This window comes from Falco punctatus, assembly GCF_963210335.1.
Source record: "Falco punctatus genome assembly, chromosome: 6".
Classification (NCBI taxonomy): Eukaryota; Metazoa; Chordata; class Aves; order Falconiformes; family Falconidae; genus Falco; species Falco punctatus.
In genome coordinates, this window is record NC_137585.1 from 69,077,950 (window position 1) to 69,095,847 (window position 17,898).

Below are 17,898 nucleotides of genomic sequence, written 5' to 3' on the forward strand. Positions count from 1 at the left end.
CGCCCCCGCCCCCGGCGCTCCTCCCGCCCACCAGGGGGCGCTGCGAGTGTGCCTGGCCTTGCAGCTCGGCTCGCGGCGTGGACTTCCGGAAGTGACGCTATTGTTTTTCTCCGTCACTTCCGGCAGCGGAGGCGGCGTAGGCGGCTGAGTCGCCATGGACATCCTGAAACGGGAGATTAGTCGGAAGCGGCAGCAGCTGGAGGAGAAGGAGCTGCTGGGGGTGAGGGTGGCCGGGGGGGGGGGGGGGGGGGCGAGGAAGCCGGCCGGGGTGGGGACCGGGACCGGGGTGGCGCCCGGGGTGTGGACGGCAGGAGCGGCCTGAGGGGGGGCTCGGGCGGGGGAGAGGGAGCGGGAGCGACATGGGGCAGGGGCCTGGGTGAGGGGCTGCGGAGCTGCCCAGGGTGGGCTTTGGGGCGGCCCGGGATGAGGTGTGTGGGGTGAGCGGCGGCCCGGGAGAGCGCTGGGGGAAGAGGAGCAGGAGCGGCCCAGGATGGGATCCGGGCAGGGGCCGGAAGGAATTTGGGGGCGCAGGAGCAGCCTGGCTTCAGGGCCTCGCTGTGTGCTGAGGCCTTTTGGAGCTAGTTTAGTTATTTATTTCAGGTACTGAGGCAAGAGAAAGATCTGTGCAACCCTTAGTGAACAATGTGTGGTTGCCTTTCCTCACCACTGCTGTGTTTTGTTTGTAGCAATAGCAGGGTCACATAGGTGTGCGCGTGTGCTTAAAAGCACCCGCGGTAGAGCAGAGCGCTTTCACTGACATCTGAGTTTAGGTGTTGGCATTAGCAGTTGAAGTAGGGAGCTGTGATCGAGGCTATTGTAGATCAGGCAGACAAAGTGTGAAGAAAGAAGTCATAGCTCATGTTAATCAAGGAAATGCTTCAGGGTGACCACAATCACCAGCTGTCATGTCTCTGGAAGGTCTTACCAAATACATTTCTGCGTAGGTGCCCCAAACAAGCTTACAAAATACTCTGTACAAAGGTGATTTCTCCCTCCTCCTTGATTTGGTGTAAAATGACATGTTTTGTATGGTTTATGTAAGTAACTTCCTTGTACTCCAACCTGGGCTTTGTTGTGCGCATCTGAAGTGAAGCTGTCCACCAACAACTGCCACAGCCTTACATGACAAAGAATGTTTTGTTTAAAGCACTGGTGAACATATTGTACTTTTAAGTATGCTTATGTGCTCCAAAGTTGCTCCATGTTGCTGATTTTCAGAGGTGCTTTCAACTAGTTCCCTTTACATGACAAGGTAGTCATCTCTATGAAAAGATGCAGCTGAATTCACCAAATCAAGTAAGGAAGTTTGAGCCATTTTTGCCCAAGTGCAAAGAACTGTAAGCTGTTAATAGTTTTCCTCTCTTTTAGGGAAATAAGAAATATTTCAAACGCAGTGAGTTAGCTAAAAAAGAAGAGGAGGCCTACTTCCAGAGATGTGGCTACAAGGTATGGTAATTGTTCTTCCAGGAATTTTTATGTTTGCTTTGAAGTCTACATTTTATTATCAACAGTATAAATGTTGTTAATGATAATTGTTGTTCTTTGTTCAATCTGTTGATGTTATACATTAGCCTGTAAATGAGAAGCCACCTGGAGAGGTATGAGTTTCCAAACCCATTTGCAATGCAGGAAAAGATATGCATGATATACAGCTACTTAAGTTTGTGTTATGGTTTGGCTTTTTTTTTTTTTTTTTTTTTTGTAAAGCATGAAGTGGCTTGGGGTCAAAGCTTGTCTTCCTTTCTTTTTAAATTGTGCTGTTAGGCATGAAAACTGGATCTGATATAGCTACCTTCCCCCCACCCCCCCCTTACTGGAAAAAAATGGATACATTTGGATAGGTTTATCCATTCAGATAATTTTCATGATCTTGTCAAAATGTCCAAAAGAAATCAGTGTAGCTTGGGCGCATATTGAAAAAATCTGCCAACTGTATGTATTTGTATTTGGGTTTTGACCGTCAACCATTCAACATTGAAAGTGTGTGACAACAGCATTTATTTTCTTGCTGGCAAAATATTAGAAAACAGTTGGTAACCTAGGGTGCATTTAGCAACAAATGAGTGATCTGGAAGGCTTTACCTGCCTTGTAATGGTGTCAGGGCAATAGTTTACTGAAATGGGAAGAATGCTGTTTTCTTTACAAGTGTGTGCGTCTGCCTGCCTGCCTGATTATATGTGTGTGGGAGGGGGTGTGCATTCCCTTGTGGAAGACATAGGCTTGTAATCTTGTTTGCTGTTACTGGGCACAAATAGGAGCTTTGTTTTCAATTGAACTTTACCCAGTTAGTGACTTATTCTGAAACCGTGATCTGTTGGTAGATTATTTGAATGTCAATGCCAAAACGATTCTCAGAATGTGCAGCATATAGTTGTGAGAATGTGTTCTGTGAATCCAGTTGTTCTTCCAAGTGGAAATGACTATGTGATGCTTTTTGAGCATTAGCTTGCATTCTTCAGAACCTTACGTGGCGGTTAAAATGGCATTGTCTGTGCTGCTGCAGCACCAGTTTTGGTTTGAAATGTAACCCTGAAAATGGTTTTAAAATAAGTTGCTTCCTTTCATTTAGTACCTTTTTAGAGCCTCCCAGATTTCTGCATTTGATCTGTTGATGAGATGTAGAATATGGACTGATTTCTTTTTAAATTGTGCAGTTTTATACTTAATAAGTTGTAATAATTTGACTTGCTTGAAGAAAGCACTGAAACAAAAATAACTGTGGTAAAGGTATCGCTTGTAACTTGGAGTCCAGCTGACAGAATGGATCAAATCTTTTCCCCCAAATGCTGCTGTCTCTTTATGATTTCAAGAATGTTTGTAAGTTAAAATTTGTATGTATCCTTCTGCCATGGGAGTGTATTTCTTTATATAGGTAATATAAATTTACACAGTTCTTCCATGTTTTCTGTTCCCTGCCAATTCTCCCTTTCCTGCATTGATGGAAGTTTTATTTTCCCCCTCCCTTTGTGTTAAGCATTGATTTGATTGTCCTTCCCTTGCTTGTCTCAAACACCTGTACTTGTAGGATCGATTTCTCTGTTTGGTATTATAGCTTTGAATATGGATTTGTAGCTGAATCTTGTAGCTGGAGCCGCAGGGGTGGATCCTTGCAGCCACATGGAGTTATACCAACACCTGAGTGCAAGACTGGCAAATTGGCCTGAAAGAATAGGAAACGTTCTTTAGAAAAATCTGTCTCGTACAATGATCAAACTGATCAACCTGAATACAGACTGGAAATGACAGTGAGCTGCTCGTGCACGGAGATTGCTGCAGGGTGCTGTAGGATGAAGTGGGGCATCTCCCTTTCAGCAAGTATGGAAGGGAAATAAGTTCTAGTAAGGAATCTAGGAAAAAAACCAAGATGTGAGTGAGTACCGGAAATGTTCCCTTATTATAGGAATATTACCAAGAGCGATCTGCTCATGCTGTCATAAGTGTCAAATTTGAGCTTATAAAGGGAACTGTAGTTACATGACTACTGTCTCAAAGTTACTTTGATCAAAGAGTTGTTTTGCATTATTAAAATATTGTGTAATGAAGCAGGAAAGCTCTGTTTGATTCAGGGACCTTCTTTTAGATTAAGAGGAATCATTAATGAGATCCTGCCCCTGTGAGGAGTTGTAGGTGTCGTTTTTTCTTTCTTTTTTTTTTTTTTTTTTTTTAAACCTGCAAGAAACTATGGCAAACTTGTTTAAGGTAACATGTCTTTCTACCAAGCACCTTTCAAAACCCAGTTACAAGCAATGGATCACTGCTAATTGTACTCAGCTCACTGAAGCTGTAGGTAATAAACATTTTAAGCTTATGCTGCCACCGAAAGAAGCAGCCCCGCTCTCTCCCTTCCCTTGTTTTTTTTTTTCTGCCCTTGTGTCCATGCATGTGCTATGTGTGTTGAGCTGGATGAGGAGGTTAAGTGGTCTGCGAAGGGTACCTTTCTTTGTGTTTGCCAGATTATTTTCTGTTTGAATCATTTCCTACATCTGGTTCATCACATAGCGATGCAAAGGCTTTTGCATGGGTGAAGAGGGTAGAACAGGGGCAGGAATCAACAGGCAGGGGGTGGATCTGCTATTTTTGGCACCAATGCTGGTGTGTGCCTGCTGAAGTGATTGCTAAACTTTAGCAATTGTCCTTTCTATTTACTATAGAGACTGCTTCCTGCAACCTGCAGAAGTGTTAGTTAATTACTGATACTTTTAAAAGCTTGTATTGTTCTGTGAAATTCAATTATAGCCTATAAAAACTACGAAACTAAAAGTTTATATTGTCATGTTAAAATCTGCATTCCAGAGTTCTATATCTTCACTGTTGCTGTCAATATATAGGTTTATTTCCATTGGCGCATTAGTAACTTATGTCTGTTGAATGTAGGTACAGCAGCAAGAAGAGGAAGAGAAACCACTGACTGCGTCAAATCCTGTGCTGGAACTCGAACTGGCAGAGGAAAAGTTACCAATGACTCTTTCCAGGCAGGAGGTAAAATCAGTCGTTGTAAACAGACTACCTGAGTTTACAGAAAATGCTTCTGAAATGTCTTGTTTAGGGACTGTTTTTTCTAATGAACTATACTTTTAATGGCAATTTGTATTAAATAATAAGCCTCCATTTTTACAGTCAATGATAAATTATCATCTTTGCTTATCAAGGATCTGCTGTTCAACTGAGTGTGTAGGGAGATACAGATAGGTAGAGCCTCTTTGTCATGGATTTGCACTGATGCTGACCTTTTCCAAGTATTTTTCTCCCAGCTTCTTTTTTGAGTAGTTCATTGGTCTGAATCCGATTTTAGAAACTAAAGTTTTGGATGTTCACCTTGTTTTCTAGAAGGAACAGTCCTGAAGCCAGAGCGGCTGGTGCGTTCTTTGTGCTTTCTAAGGATAAAAATACCTATGTGAATGCGAGTTCACAAACAGATCTATACCCCAAAACAGAAGAGAAGCAGGAAGTTCAGAAGCACAGAATAAATTCTGCTCTTGGAAATACTGAAATTCACAGCTGAGAACATCCAAGGACATCATGTCCCTTTAATTTTGCTGGATACTTGCTGTTTTTTACGGGAGTGTGTCACAGGACTTGTAATGTGGGCTGTTGGTTTGAGTTTTGGTTTGAGGTTTGGTCATACAGACCTGTGTAATGCGCAGTGTCTCACTGCTATTGATCTACTTGGGTGCATATTTTGGCGGAGCTTTAGGTACTGCAATGCCAGTGTGCTATCCACCACACAGCCAAGTGTGATACACTTGCAAGTCAAATGCTTCCCAACATGCGGCAAGACACTTGCCACTGAATAAACGAATTAATGTCTCAATTCACTTAGTTTCTTGTTGTCCAACCAGCGTTGGTATAATGAAGTGTATGGCATGAAATGAAGTCTAAACCCTTCTCTTGATCACCACAGTATTGCGTGGTGATTCATATACCAATAAGCCTATTGCTTGATACACTAGATGAATAATGGTAAGACTAAAGAGATTTAGCAAGCAGTGCAGGAGAGGAGGAATCGGGAGAATAAAGTTTAGGTTTTGGCTCTGCCCGTGACTTCAAGAATCAGTTGACGGAGATTTTTTTCACCTGTTACATCTGTTTTAAAAGTAACTGTCCCATTAGACTATGGGACTTAATATTTACCAAATGCTTAAGGCTGTGAATTTTCAGCAAATTGTTTTGCAGATCAGTGACAAGCTGCAGCCTAGTTAAGAGAGTGTTTTTATTGCCCTAGACAAGTAGGTGAGTGATATTATTGTCAAGTTCCTTTGTGATTTTTGAAAAGGTTTTTTTGAGCTGTGCCAGAGGGATGATTTTGGTGTATTTGTTTAAACAAGTCAGAAGGAGGAAGAAGTTAGGCTGTATCAAACAACTTGGGATTTTATGTAAAATTTAGATTGGTAATATTTGGAATGACCTTTCACTGAAATACCGTGGAATTTTATATTTAGATTGTAAAGTGTCTGGAACATTTTTCTACTGCTTAAAATATTGTCATTTCCTCCCCAGTCCAGCTCAGCTTGTTATCCTAAGCAAAGTAAATAAATCTGTTATTCTGGATTTTGTTTTGCTTCCTTTAGGAGTTAGTGTAAGGGAATATTTTAATTCTTTTCAGGTTATCAGGAGGTTACGTGAGAGAGGTGAGCCAATCAGATTGTTTGGAGAAACAGATTATGATGCATTTCAACGTCTGAGGAAGATAGAAATCCTTGCACCTGAAGTGAACAAGGTAAGACTGGCTGGCTATTAGTTACTTATTTGTAGTGGGATAACCCATCAAGAACCCTATAAAAGTTACCGAAAATCAGTTTCAGTAACTGCTGATTTTCAGGAGTGAGGGGTAGTACAGAGCAAAGAGAAATATCTGCTCAGTCTCATTTATCACCTGAGTAAGTATGTTAAGTGTCATAGTTTTGTGCACAATTACAATTCCTTATGTTAGTTAAAACCTTGAAACCTTCTAGGCCCTTTTAAGTTAAAAAAGGGGCCTCCAGGTGGCAATAATACCCCAGCCTGTGCTGTTAGCTGCTTCTCAACCAGCAGAGAAGACAGTCATTTACTGTTAAAATGATCCTGTTTTTATGATTATATGCTTCTCTGAGAAGGTACAGGTAAGTAAGAGGACGACTGCATCCTGTCTTTCCGGTATGTAAAGGATTTTTCAAATCCCTTGATTCCAGAGCTATTACTTGTTATGGAAACTTGCTTTTTCTCCTGTTCCCTTAAAAGTAGCCATCAATTAAAAAAATTACTATAAGATACATCATAGTTAACTGATTTATTCTTTTTGTCTTAAGAATTGATCATTTAATTGAGGAGATGCAGTTGGGGTTTGTTTTGCTTTCACTGTTAACCAAATTTGCATCCCAGCTAAGAGAGTGATGATTTGGATTTTCTTCCCTAATTTGTGGCAAACTGAATTGTTTGAAACATCTTCACTGGGGCTGCCCGTAAAAGGAAAACCTTTTCTTGTTCGAGTCTTTTCAAAAAAGATAAACGGATCTCAACACTTTTTAAAAAATAAATATATAATTCTGCTAATGAAAGCTTCCCCTCCAGTGACATCAATGACAGTAGTAGAAGTATTAAGAAATAGTGAGCTCATAAATAGGGTTGTATTGTATTTTTGTGTTCAGTGTTTCAGCCACTCTTGTTGCTTTGTGTTGCTTAAAATGTAGATACTCACTATAAACCAGTTTATGGTTCAGACATTTTTAGACTACTAAATGATTAATAGAAATGCTCCAGACAGTCAAGTATAGTGATGGAGGAGGGGAAGTGCATATGTATTCCCAGTGGAGTGGCTGAATTTATCTTAGGGTAAGAAATGCCATACTCCTTTATAGAGCTTTATATTTTATGTCTCAAGAATGCAAGTGCTGTAACTGTGACTAAGCTGAGTTTCTTGTTCTATTTAAAAGTAGTTCTTAACTTTGTATACACAATTTCAAACTGATAAAGTTTTTTAGTCACCTATTCTAGAGTAGGGGATTTTAAACACTTTATATAAAACATTCTGCTATGTTTAAATCACTGGTACTGCATTAATGTTTTATATGATGGCACTGAAGGAGTGTTACCTCATCTACAGCTTTTTTTCCGGGCAGATGTGAAGACTTGTAGGGCTGATGATGGTTATGGTCTGTTTTCTGTTTGTTTTGGGGTGGTTCAGTGCATTGCTTGGAGAAAATGTCTTGAAGGAAGTCCTAGAAGTTGGTTCAGTACTCCCTGCTTTTCTGGTGAAAATTTGGTAAAAAGTCTCTTTTCATAGGTATGAGCATTGCAGATGTTAATGTGCCTGTGTTTTTTTTTAAGTGCTGAAGCAATCTGGAAACTGTTCTTCTAATTTGGTTTAAATTCAGACAGCAAAGATAAAGATTTATGCATGTTTTTATAGAATTTGATTTTTTTTTTAAACAGAAGTTGGATGCTCACAGTGACAGGACTGAACTGCTTTTATTTGCTCGAGGGTTTTTTGTAAATTAGTAATTTCTTCTCTTTTCTAGGGCCTGAGAAATGACCTGAAGGCTGCTTTGGATAAGATTGACCAGCAGTATCTGAACGAAATTGTAGGCGGCCAAGAAGCAGGAGACGATGACTCACAGAATGACTTGAAAGTCCATGAGGAGAATACTACTATTGAAGAACTAGAAGTGTGTGATGGGTAGATTTTAATTAAGGGATTTTTACATGTAGTGTATTGTTGTGAGAAAGCTTCAGGATTGTTTCCACATCTAACTTAGGCATTCTAAAGTATCCTTAAATATGCTCTGTTAGGGAGTTGAGGTTTTGAAGCCTTGAGTTGCACTCTTAAGTGCCTACAGTAGACATGTGAAAACTCAAGTGGTCTTTGTTTACTACACCTCATCAGAAAGGGGGCAGGAGTTGCCTGCAAGAAAAGTGATATAGTTAGGATTCCCTCTGCAGGGGGTTTGGAAGTAAAGAATTTGATAAAGATAACATTACCTGGTTATAAATTCTAAAGCCTTTTCAATGAGTACTTGAGAGGGTAATAAGCATAGAATCAATGAATTTTCCCTATACAAGAGAGATGGACTCTGAAAAATGGACACACAGAGAGAATGTTCTATATGAAAACATCTAGGACAAAAAAAAAAGTGGGCATCGGATCACAGGAAATGTAAGAAGTGCAGAGATGATGTGTCCCAGGAACTTCAGTGCAAATAGCTACCATGTTCTGAAAGAATACCATGGTAGTTGTGTGAATGCCATGAAATGCATTCAGCCCCCAGTACTTTAGGGTAATGTTTTGAAAAGCACGCTAACTTGAGCTGAAGTCTTTTGCCCTTAATCTTCAAAACTCTTTGCAGGAGTTGATCTTCATAACACCCCTCCACAAGTGTATTTAAGAAATAATCTGATTTATAACTGAAAGCTTAAATGAATGTATTAGTATTAGGAGACAGTCTTTGTTTTTTTTGTTAGGGTACCAGGGGTTCTGGTTTAAAATAACTGTGGTACCAGAATGGGTACTAGTTGTAATGGGGCTGCGTTTTATCAGTCTGTTAGTTCTCAAAGTATTACCTTTTTGGGGTAGTAGGACAGGCTTGGTTTGAGCTATGAAAGTAATCTTTTTCTGAAAAGTTTGAAGACACTGCAGTCTTAATTTTACGCTACTTTAACTGCATTCCCTTGAGCATAAAGGCTTACACTGAAATGAGTTCCAAATCTATGAGATTTTTTAAATACAACTCAGTTTAGAAATGTGAGGACAATGGAAATAGGTTATAAATCCAACTATGTCTACTGGAAAATGTTTCTAAAAATTGCTGTTAGTATTAACAGTTCTGAGGTTTTGGCAGGAAGCTAGAGCATTGAAGTGTGGTGGTGGTGGCGGCAAACTTCTAGACAGTGTGGAAATAATAGCCTTTTTTTTTTTCTCCTGTTCTAGGTTTTGGGAGAATCCTTAGGACGGGGTGACGATCACTATGATATGGACATCATAACAAAGTTCTTGAAGGTAACAAACTCCAATAGATTAATTATTCTGTAGCTATGTCATATTTTTTACTGTCATTCAGATACATTTTGTAACAGAAGGGATGGTTTCAGCTGCTTGGAGAGAAAAACTCACACATTATGCTTAAGATTTGAGTGTTTTTTAAATGTTCAGTACTCCACAGCCTCGGTTAGTCACAATAGTGACTAATGCTGCTAGACCTGGGAAAGAGCTGTTGAGAGAGCGGTGTTTTGCAGAATCTGCTCCTACTTTTCCAGACAAAATAAAACAGGTTTTGATTTCTATATGGTAATTGAGGCATTTGTATCTAGTTGCTTCTGTGTACTACTACAGCATTAAAAAATTCTGTGGAGTCCCTGCCTCCCTTCCCCCAGGAACAGCTGAAATGAGATGTCACTTGGTACTGTCATGTGAAATAAGAGAATTTTAAGGGAAGTCCTCTGGTTTTGCTAAGGAAACAGGTTCAAGTGGATAGCAGAAAATTGTTCCCTTGTTTCCTGGCAAGAAGCCTGTATTGCCTCATTTGAGTCAGCTGGTCCCTGTCTAACTATTGGGATGATCAGAAGTCACAGCCAGAGCTAAAGCTTTGATGTGTATGTAAGATACACTAGCATTTTAATATAGTTTGGGCTGGGCAGTCAGACAAAGAAAGCTCAAAACCTGTTTTCTGGGTGGAGGGAAGGTACATTTGACATGTTTGCCTTCTGGTGTGTTCACTGTGATCTGCACCGTTCCTTAGGCTCCTTTGCAAAAGTTGCCCTGAAACATCGGTGTCTTCTGCTTAGACTTCTGCTCTTTGTAGGTGGCCCTCCTCCTGCCTAGCGCAGATACCTACACTCTTGTTTCCTTGGGTTTTTTTGTACACGCCTTTTTATACATGCTCCTCCCTTGCCCACGTGTTTTTATGATGGGAGGGTTCTTACTATCCCTCCTGGCCTGTCCTTCTGAAAGAGGCCTTCTTCATTCAGATTTCTCCAAAAACCTCATTTTGCCTTGGTGGCTTAAACCACTGTTCCCATCTGTTTTGCTGAGGATGTCACTAGATGGCACTATGACATAAATTTGCTTGTTCTTCCTGCAGTTTCTCCTTGGAGTTTGGGCTAAGGAGTTGAATGCCAGAGAAGACTATGTGAAACGGGGAGTACAAGGGAAGCTGAATAGTGCCACTCAAAAGCAGACAGAATCGTACCTGAGGCCACTCTTCAGAAAACTTCGGAAAAGGGTGAATCACTTTTAAATGTCACTATCCTGTAAGACTTGCTTTAACTTCTGCTTTCAAAGTGCCCAGTGCTTAGTGCCCTTTCCTAAGGTAAGAAGAAGAGAGGGTAGGTTGGTTAGTTTCTGGGACTAGAGCCCATGACTCCCAGCTCTGACCTTTTTATCTTGGTCAGCAGATTCTTCTGCCTACCCGCTGCTTTTCCAGGTGTTGCTTAATGTATCACCTGTTCATTGGGTTGCAAACGTGACAGAACTGGGGCTGTATTTTGCACTTTGCCACTAGCTACTAGGCACAACCACTTAACCTCTCTTGCTTTGGATCCTTCATCTAAATAATGAAGATCTTTTCCTTTCTTAAAGTCCTCAGGCTAGGGTAGTTGCTAAAGTTTGTATAAACGCTGAGTAGGCTGATTTTCCTGAGCTGCTATTCTGAAGTAAATACTGGGTTTTGTCTTTTTCTTTTTCTCCTGTAGACACTTCCTGCAGACATCAAAGAATCAATAACTGATATTATTAAATTCATGTTGCAAAGAGAATATGTGAAGGTACGTTTGTTTGCACTCTTCTGGCATGTTCGGACAGTCTGGTTCTAATAGATGAAATTCATTACTTCAGCGTTCCTATTTTTTTTTTTTATTATTTGGAAGATACATAGCTGGAAATGCATGCAACGTATATTCAGACAAAATGAAAAATGGCTGTTGAAGGTTAGGCTCCAAGTAACGTTTGATCCACAGCCTGTCAGATCTTTTGAGCTTTGCAAATACCAAGAGAAATTTTTCTCGGAGATGGTTATATTAAGTTGCAGAGGAATCTTCTATGGGAAACCTGATATTGTAAAGTTAAACGAAGGTATTGGATTAATAGTAATAGGTTGTCAATTAATTAGGAATTAATTGAGGCAAACTGATTGAGACACTGTCTCTTCTTTGGCTATGCTCACATTAGCTGGCTTGGTAAGGCTGAGGTAAATTATTAAATAGTTTTTTGGGTGAAGTCTGCTTACTAGGGGAGGCAGAAATACTTTGGCACACAGGATCAAAGACAGTGTTACGTTTTGTATGTAGCTGCCTTCAGAAGTGGAACTCGAGTACCGATAGCATTTGCTTAAATAACCTTGTGTACGCAGAGGAAATTGAGCCACGTTTTGCCTTTAAATTTCTAGTATTTCTTACTATTCTTGTGGGGACTTGGGATAATTTGTCAAGTAAGCAAGGAAACGTGCTTTTGTAACTGAAAAAAATTAAGATGGCCTAAGGAAAGTTTAATCCAAATCATCTGAAAGCAGAACTGAAAGTGTGGGATGTATGATAGTGGGGTTTTGTTTGGGGAATTTTTTCTTTTGGTTGTCATCATTATGTTGAAATTCCCTTTCCAGTGCCCTCTAGAACAAAATAATGAGTGTGTGGGAATGTGGTATGTGTCATGGGTTAATCGGCTCTGCTTCTCTCTCCTGGAGGTGCTTGGCTTTATGTAGAATTCACAGATTGATTTTGGAGGAGTTGAGTACACATTTGGAAGTGGGTTTTGTTGTTGGGTTTTTTTTTCCAATTAGGCTAATGAGCCGTGTGCTTTTAAAGATACTCATGTCCTTTTCGATTTTGTTTCTTAAGGGACTTGTTTCTTTCTGCCTGCTGTTGTCTTCTGTGCTTTTTTGCTTTGTGCAGCCTAGTGAATACTGTCAGCCACAAATCCTTACTGCTTAGTTAGATGAAATGCTTGAAAGATTTAAATTTTGAAATCAACATGTGACAGCAGGCAAATGCCAGAATGCCAGTTGTCACTTCAACCTTAATTAACCCTGTTGTGACAGTCCTGGGAGGGTCTTTAATTGGATGTTCATATCCTATGTTTCATCACAAAACTATATTTAAGTCGGCAAGTAGGTATTTGTTCAGATTCTACCTCATGAAGGTGAAGACTAAGTCCTGTCCCTTCTTCAGGCTTACTTGCAGCTCTGTCTGCAACCCCCAACCTTGGTAGTTACTCGCCTTCCAGTTTGCTCAGTACCAGTTGGGAAGAAACTGCACCCACTGGTCACAATTGCTATTTCTTATTGTCTGCTCTTTAAATAGGAGATTATAAAGGGACTCTTCATCAGTGAGTCTTGTTGCTGCTTGCTAATGGTGGAGGAATGTCCTGCTCCACATCTTTCTTGAAACTGTTTCTATAATTGTACGCATGTGTCTGTCTTCCTCACTTCCTGGTTCTCAGATGTCATGTTTTTTTTAATTTCTGTACTTCCTTTCTCCCTTTCTATTAATTTTCCCTTCAAGTTTTATCCCTGTTCTTCTGCAGGGATGTTGTCTGCTACAGCTTTAGAAACGGGATCTGCTGTCTTGATTGGGAGATTTCAGATTCCTATTTACTGCTACTATTGCTCTGTTCATAACTGTTGCTACTAATGTGCTTGTTTAATCCTGTTTTGTGGAGAGCTGGTTGTCAGCCTCTTTGGAACCTAGCTCCTCTCCCCGAGAGCTGTCAGGCCCCACTGCACTCCCGTGTATTGGGTGACCTCCGTTCTGCACACATGACAGTGGGCTGCAGTGGGTTGTGCTTACAGACAGGGCTCCCTGATCTAGTCTGCAACAGAACAGCAAGGGCTGTATAGGTGATTACAGCAGAAAAGCTTATGGGAACCTGAGAAGGCAGAGTTGAAAATAGTCCTAGTAAACTTTAGTTTTGATCAAGGTAATTAGACTGCCTTATCCAGTGCTTTCTTTCATGAGGTAAAGTCCATAGTCTTTGCTCCCCTCAGAGTTCAGCATAAACATGAATTGTTTATTGTTGGGAAGGTGTGTTGTAAAATTGGTTAATAGCATGCAACGAAACCTGATTCAGAGAGCCCAGAATAGATGATGTTCCTGTGTCCCGCAATGCAAAAAAGCTCTGCTTTCTAATGCTCTTTCTGTTTTGCTAAGAGTGCATGTGCTGTTTTTCTTCAGGCGAACGATGCCTATCTTCAGATGGCTATTGGAAATGCTCCCTGGCCTATTGGCGTCACTATGGTTGGCATCCACGCTCGAACGGGTCGTGAAAAGATTTTCTCCAAGCATGTAGCCCATGTTCTCAATGATGAAACTCAAAGGAAATATATACAGGTAATGTTAGCATTGGAAATCCAACAGATTTGCTTTTGCAGTTAGGGGATCTTTGAGAAATACTGGTTTCAGGTGATGTGATAAAACAGTCCTAGAAATGGACAATTGCCTTAGTTTGGGTCAAATATAACATCATTTAATAGTTAGCTCATCCTGGACCTTAAGGCTCTTCAGTGCTGGGCTAGGAATGCGATCTGATGGGTTTTTCTATGTCTTAACTATTGTAATCCTACGTGAACACCAAAGTAGCCGTGAAGATATCCTTTATTCTCCCGAGTTGTTCCACTGCTTAACTCATGGTTTAAGCATCGTGCATGGAATTTAGTACTGTGACATACAGTCCTTCTGACTGCTTCTGGAACTAGATTAAATGCATTCATTTTACAAACATGCCTCTTTAACAGTGTGCGCTCAATATTCCAGGTTTAGTTCCTCCTGTGCGTTTTCAAATTCCCGCCATGAACTTCTGGCTGTGGAATTAGTAGCAGTGGTGTTTTTCTTTTCTGTCCTTTCAGTGTAGTGGGTGGGCAGGTCTGAGGAAGCAAGTCTTCTCTCCTTGCATTGGTGAATGTACTTGCCTCTTGCCAGTTGCAGTTTAATTGAGATAAAGACCTTCTGGCTTAACTCTGAAGCCTCCAGAGCAGCATCATGGAGTTGGGGAGGTTTACATAAATGTCTTCCTGCTGCAGCAGCAGGACTCCAGTTGCTTTGCAACTTCTGCAGATGTCTGCAAGCATGCGAGCAGATTGCTTGCAAAATGCAACTTTGCCTTCTACTTTGAGTCCCTTTGTATTTGGGCTACAAGTATAACCGTTGGTTTGTCTTCAGCTATCTTTTTTTAATCGCGTAACCTGAGGAAATATCATTGTGAAGTCAGAGGGAGCTCCAGTCACTTAGAGCACCAGCAAATTAAATCTGACCAGTTCTTTTTTAAGGTGAAAATCAGCATGTGGATTATGCATCTTCAGAGACAGGCTCAAATTAGTGTAATACGTGCTTGAAAGTGTTGAATGGATGAAATAGCTTATGTTAAACTAAATAATTTTGTTGTTAGTCCATGTTAAAAAAGGGATTTGGATTCTGAAGAAAGATTGGTGTGGGCCTCAGCATGGCCATAATGCTGCTTTTCCAGTTTTGGTGCGTAATTGGCCATCTGTGTCCATTTGCTGCTGTTGTAGCAGAAAGATCCCTATTCTGTAGTGTTGCTTGATCTCTTGTAACATCCCTTGCGGAAGATACAATGTCTATGAATTCCACAGTCTGTCCTGTTCTCTGCTTTTGGGGTTACATCTGTTGGTCAAGGAAATCCTCATGTTCATATTCCCACTAATTTCATACCTGTGCTTCTGAATGACACAACGTACTGAAGTGCCAAGGCAAAGCTGGCTTTAAACACGTACGCTCTCCATGTTTAAGTATCAGGTCTGGCTTAGCTGGTCTGGTTCAAACTGGAGCGTGAGATACTGTCTGTGCTCCCAGCAGTTACCTGAAGCTAGCATGTTTCTGATCTACAACGAACCTGAGATCGTGGCATCCCAAGCAAGGAGACATTACGGTGCTAGGACATGTTTTCCGGTTGTGCCTGCACTGGAGAGGCCAGAGCATTGCCTGTTGAATCATCTTCCCCTTCAACGAGGAGCTGTGTCCCATGATGAGTGTTTAATGACGGGCCCATGAGTCTGCTGTCTCGGAGCAGTGTCACTGCTCAATTACACTACCACCACAGCGGTTTTCTGCTTTGTTAGACTTTTGTGCGTGACTTGAAGGAAAATAATCACAGGGTTTCTGTCATTTTCTTTTTTGGCGATTGATGCTTTGAAAGAACTGGCAAGTTCACGTTCTTCCTTGATCGCTTCTTCAGTTTGCCTCCACGGTGCAGGTCAGCTGTGGTACCACCATGGGGAGGAATGACACCTCTGCACCTGAGGAATTGTTTGGTTTTCTTAGCTGTCCTATTTGTTCTGTTGTCAGAAATGGCTTTTTTTCTCTTTAGAATGACTTAATATTTGGGTGTCTTTTAAAGATCTTTTACTGTGATAGTATTGTTTTTTCCCTTGGTGATGAAGAGAGACTAAAGCATCACTGTGATTCTTCACTATGAATCTGTCAGACAGGACTGGATCTGTAGTCCCTTTGGTTATGCCACAGAGTCTTCTAATATTGGAGATAACTTGGAACTTTGCAGGGAGGAAGGTTAATAAAACTTAAAATAGAAAAAAAAAGACCAAAAAAACCCCAACCCAACCCCAAAATAGCAGCCTTTTCTTTCTAATTATTCTTATTAAACTTAAAAATACTGTAAACTGTGAAGTTTGTTAGACAGCTGCAGTTTTATTACAGAATTGTCCTTGTTCTGTGAATTCCTAGGGGCTGAAGAGGCTCATGACCATTTGCCAGAAGCACTTCCCAACAGACCCATCGAAATGTGTGGAGTACAATGCTTTATGAGGCTGCGGTGTCCAAGGCATGACTCATATTTTGGTCTCCAAGACCCAGAGAGGGTTGAAGAAAGAGAGATTGTGCTTCAACACCAACAGGAACCTAGGGTGGGCTTTGCAGAGAAGCATAAAGCAGCAGACTTTCTACAGCTTCCTTTTTACAAGCCCCATTTATTTAGATTTCTTGTAGAATCTATGCCTTACGCTGAACACATCCAGTATAGTGCAGAGGCGGGGGGGGTTGAAGATGTTATGATCAGGACAATGAACATGACCCTTGCTTTTATTTCAGTTTGTTAGTCGGGAATGTACAGATTGAACTGTTTCCCATGTCTTAGAGCTTTAGGTGAGACTCAGCCCTGCAAGGAGTGTATGTGGAACTTTTTGGGCTGTTTTCCCATTGGATACTGATGTGGGGAGATGATTAGAGGGAAGCAATTGAATCTGAATCTTGGTTATTTCTGTAAATATGAAGACTTTATTGGCTAATCTTTCATGTGGTATTTATCAGGAGGGGGAAAAAAAAGTTTATATATTTCTCAGCTGCCAGCCTCAGTGCAAAGAGTTTTTGATCTTGAATGCATCTGATTTGGCGCTTTTTTTTTTTGTGTTAACAACGTTTTTAATACAAACCTTCTGGGCTTGGGGGAAGTAATCTTATGGCTCTTGAGGCTTTCAGATCCCATTTTTATACATCTGGAGAAAATTTCAGTCTGCTGGGCATTGCAGAGAAAATAATTAGGACCTCCCATGACCATGAACAGTATTTCTAGCAGCCACAAATCTTTGCCATTGTGCATCTTGAACTGGGAATGGTGAGGAAACTCACAGAAACGATGATGTCTAATTCTGCATAAACAGTGAAATGTTGAAGCTTTGTGAGTTGAAAGTCTTAGCCTGAAATAATGCACTTTTAAAATTACAAGAACTGCAGTACCTCTGCAACAGTAGTAACAGGCTCTTCTCTTAAGGAGGCCTTCCTAGGACCTGCAGTGAAGCTCCAGATTGTTGGTCGTTGCAGCGGCTGCTAATAACCGCCACTACCCACATCTGCGAGAATCCAGACCTCGCATCCGTCTGGCCCCACAGATCCAGGAGAGATGATACAGAGTGCACTCCTCAGCCTCTGGAGAAGCCTCTTCTGTGCAGTCGGTGGAGAGGGCAGGGTCTGGTCCTGGCTGCTCGCAGTGGGGTTCAGGCAGGTGTTTGAATCTGGTATCCTGTTGCTGCTCCTGTGAGGCAGCAGCTCGTGTGATACAGCTGGCACTCGCGAGCAGTGGGCTTGCTGCCGGTGGGCTGTCGGAGCAGTAGGCCCGGCACAATGCAAGCAGAACCACTTCCTGAAGAAACGGGTCAGCGTTTGAGCGTACTGGTTTGTCCCGAGTCCTCACCTTGACTGGAAGCACAGAGCAGGAACTGGCACCCTCTCCTGAAGGAGTTACCAGTCTCCTGTGGGTTTTTACAGTGTCCTGAGGCACAGTGGGATGTGCTGCTGAGAGATTTGTGCTGGCACTGAGTTTGGAGGAGTATCTTGAGGAACTTCAGGTTCTTCCAGAGACTCTCTGGATTCTGAAGTGCCTCTTTGGATACAGGAGTTTTTCAGTCTGGAGCGTCTGACCCCAGAGAAAATGTCAAGACCTTAAACAGTTTAGAAGTAATAAAAATGAGGTG

At 41.3% G+C, this 17,898-nt stretch overlaps 1 protein-coding gene across 1 annotated transcript; it reads left to right on the top strand.

Moving 5' to 3' along the window:
* Positions 1-94: 94 nt before the first annotated feature.
* PRPF18 (pre-mRNA processing factor 18) lies at positions 95-16,716 on the top strand. The gene is made up of 10 exons (XM_080391730.1): positions 95-220; positions 1,369-1,446; positions 4,376-4,480; positions 6,105-6,218; positions 7,996-8,142; positions 9,402-9,470; positions 10,552-10,692; positions 11,162-11,233; positions 13,634-13,789; positions 16,157-16,716. The coding sequence occupies exons 1-10, from the start codon at positions 155-157 to the stop codon at positions 16,235-16,237; spliced, it is 1,029 nt and encodes a 342-aa protein (XP_080247856.1). The 5' UTR covers positions 95-154; the 3' UTR covers positions 16,238-16,716.
* The last annotated feature ends 1,182 nt before the right edge of the window (positions 16,717-17,898 follow it).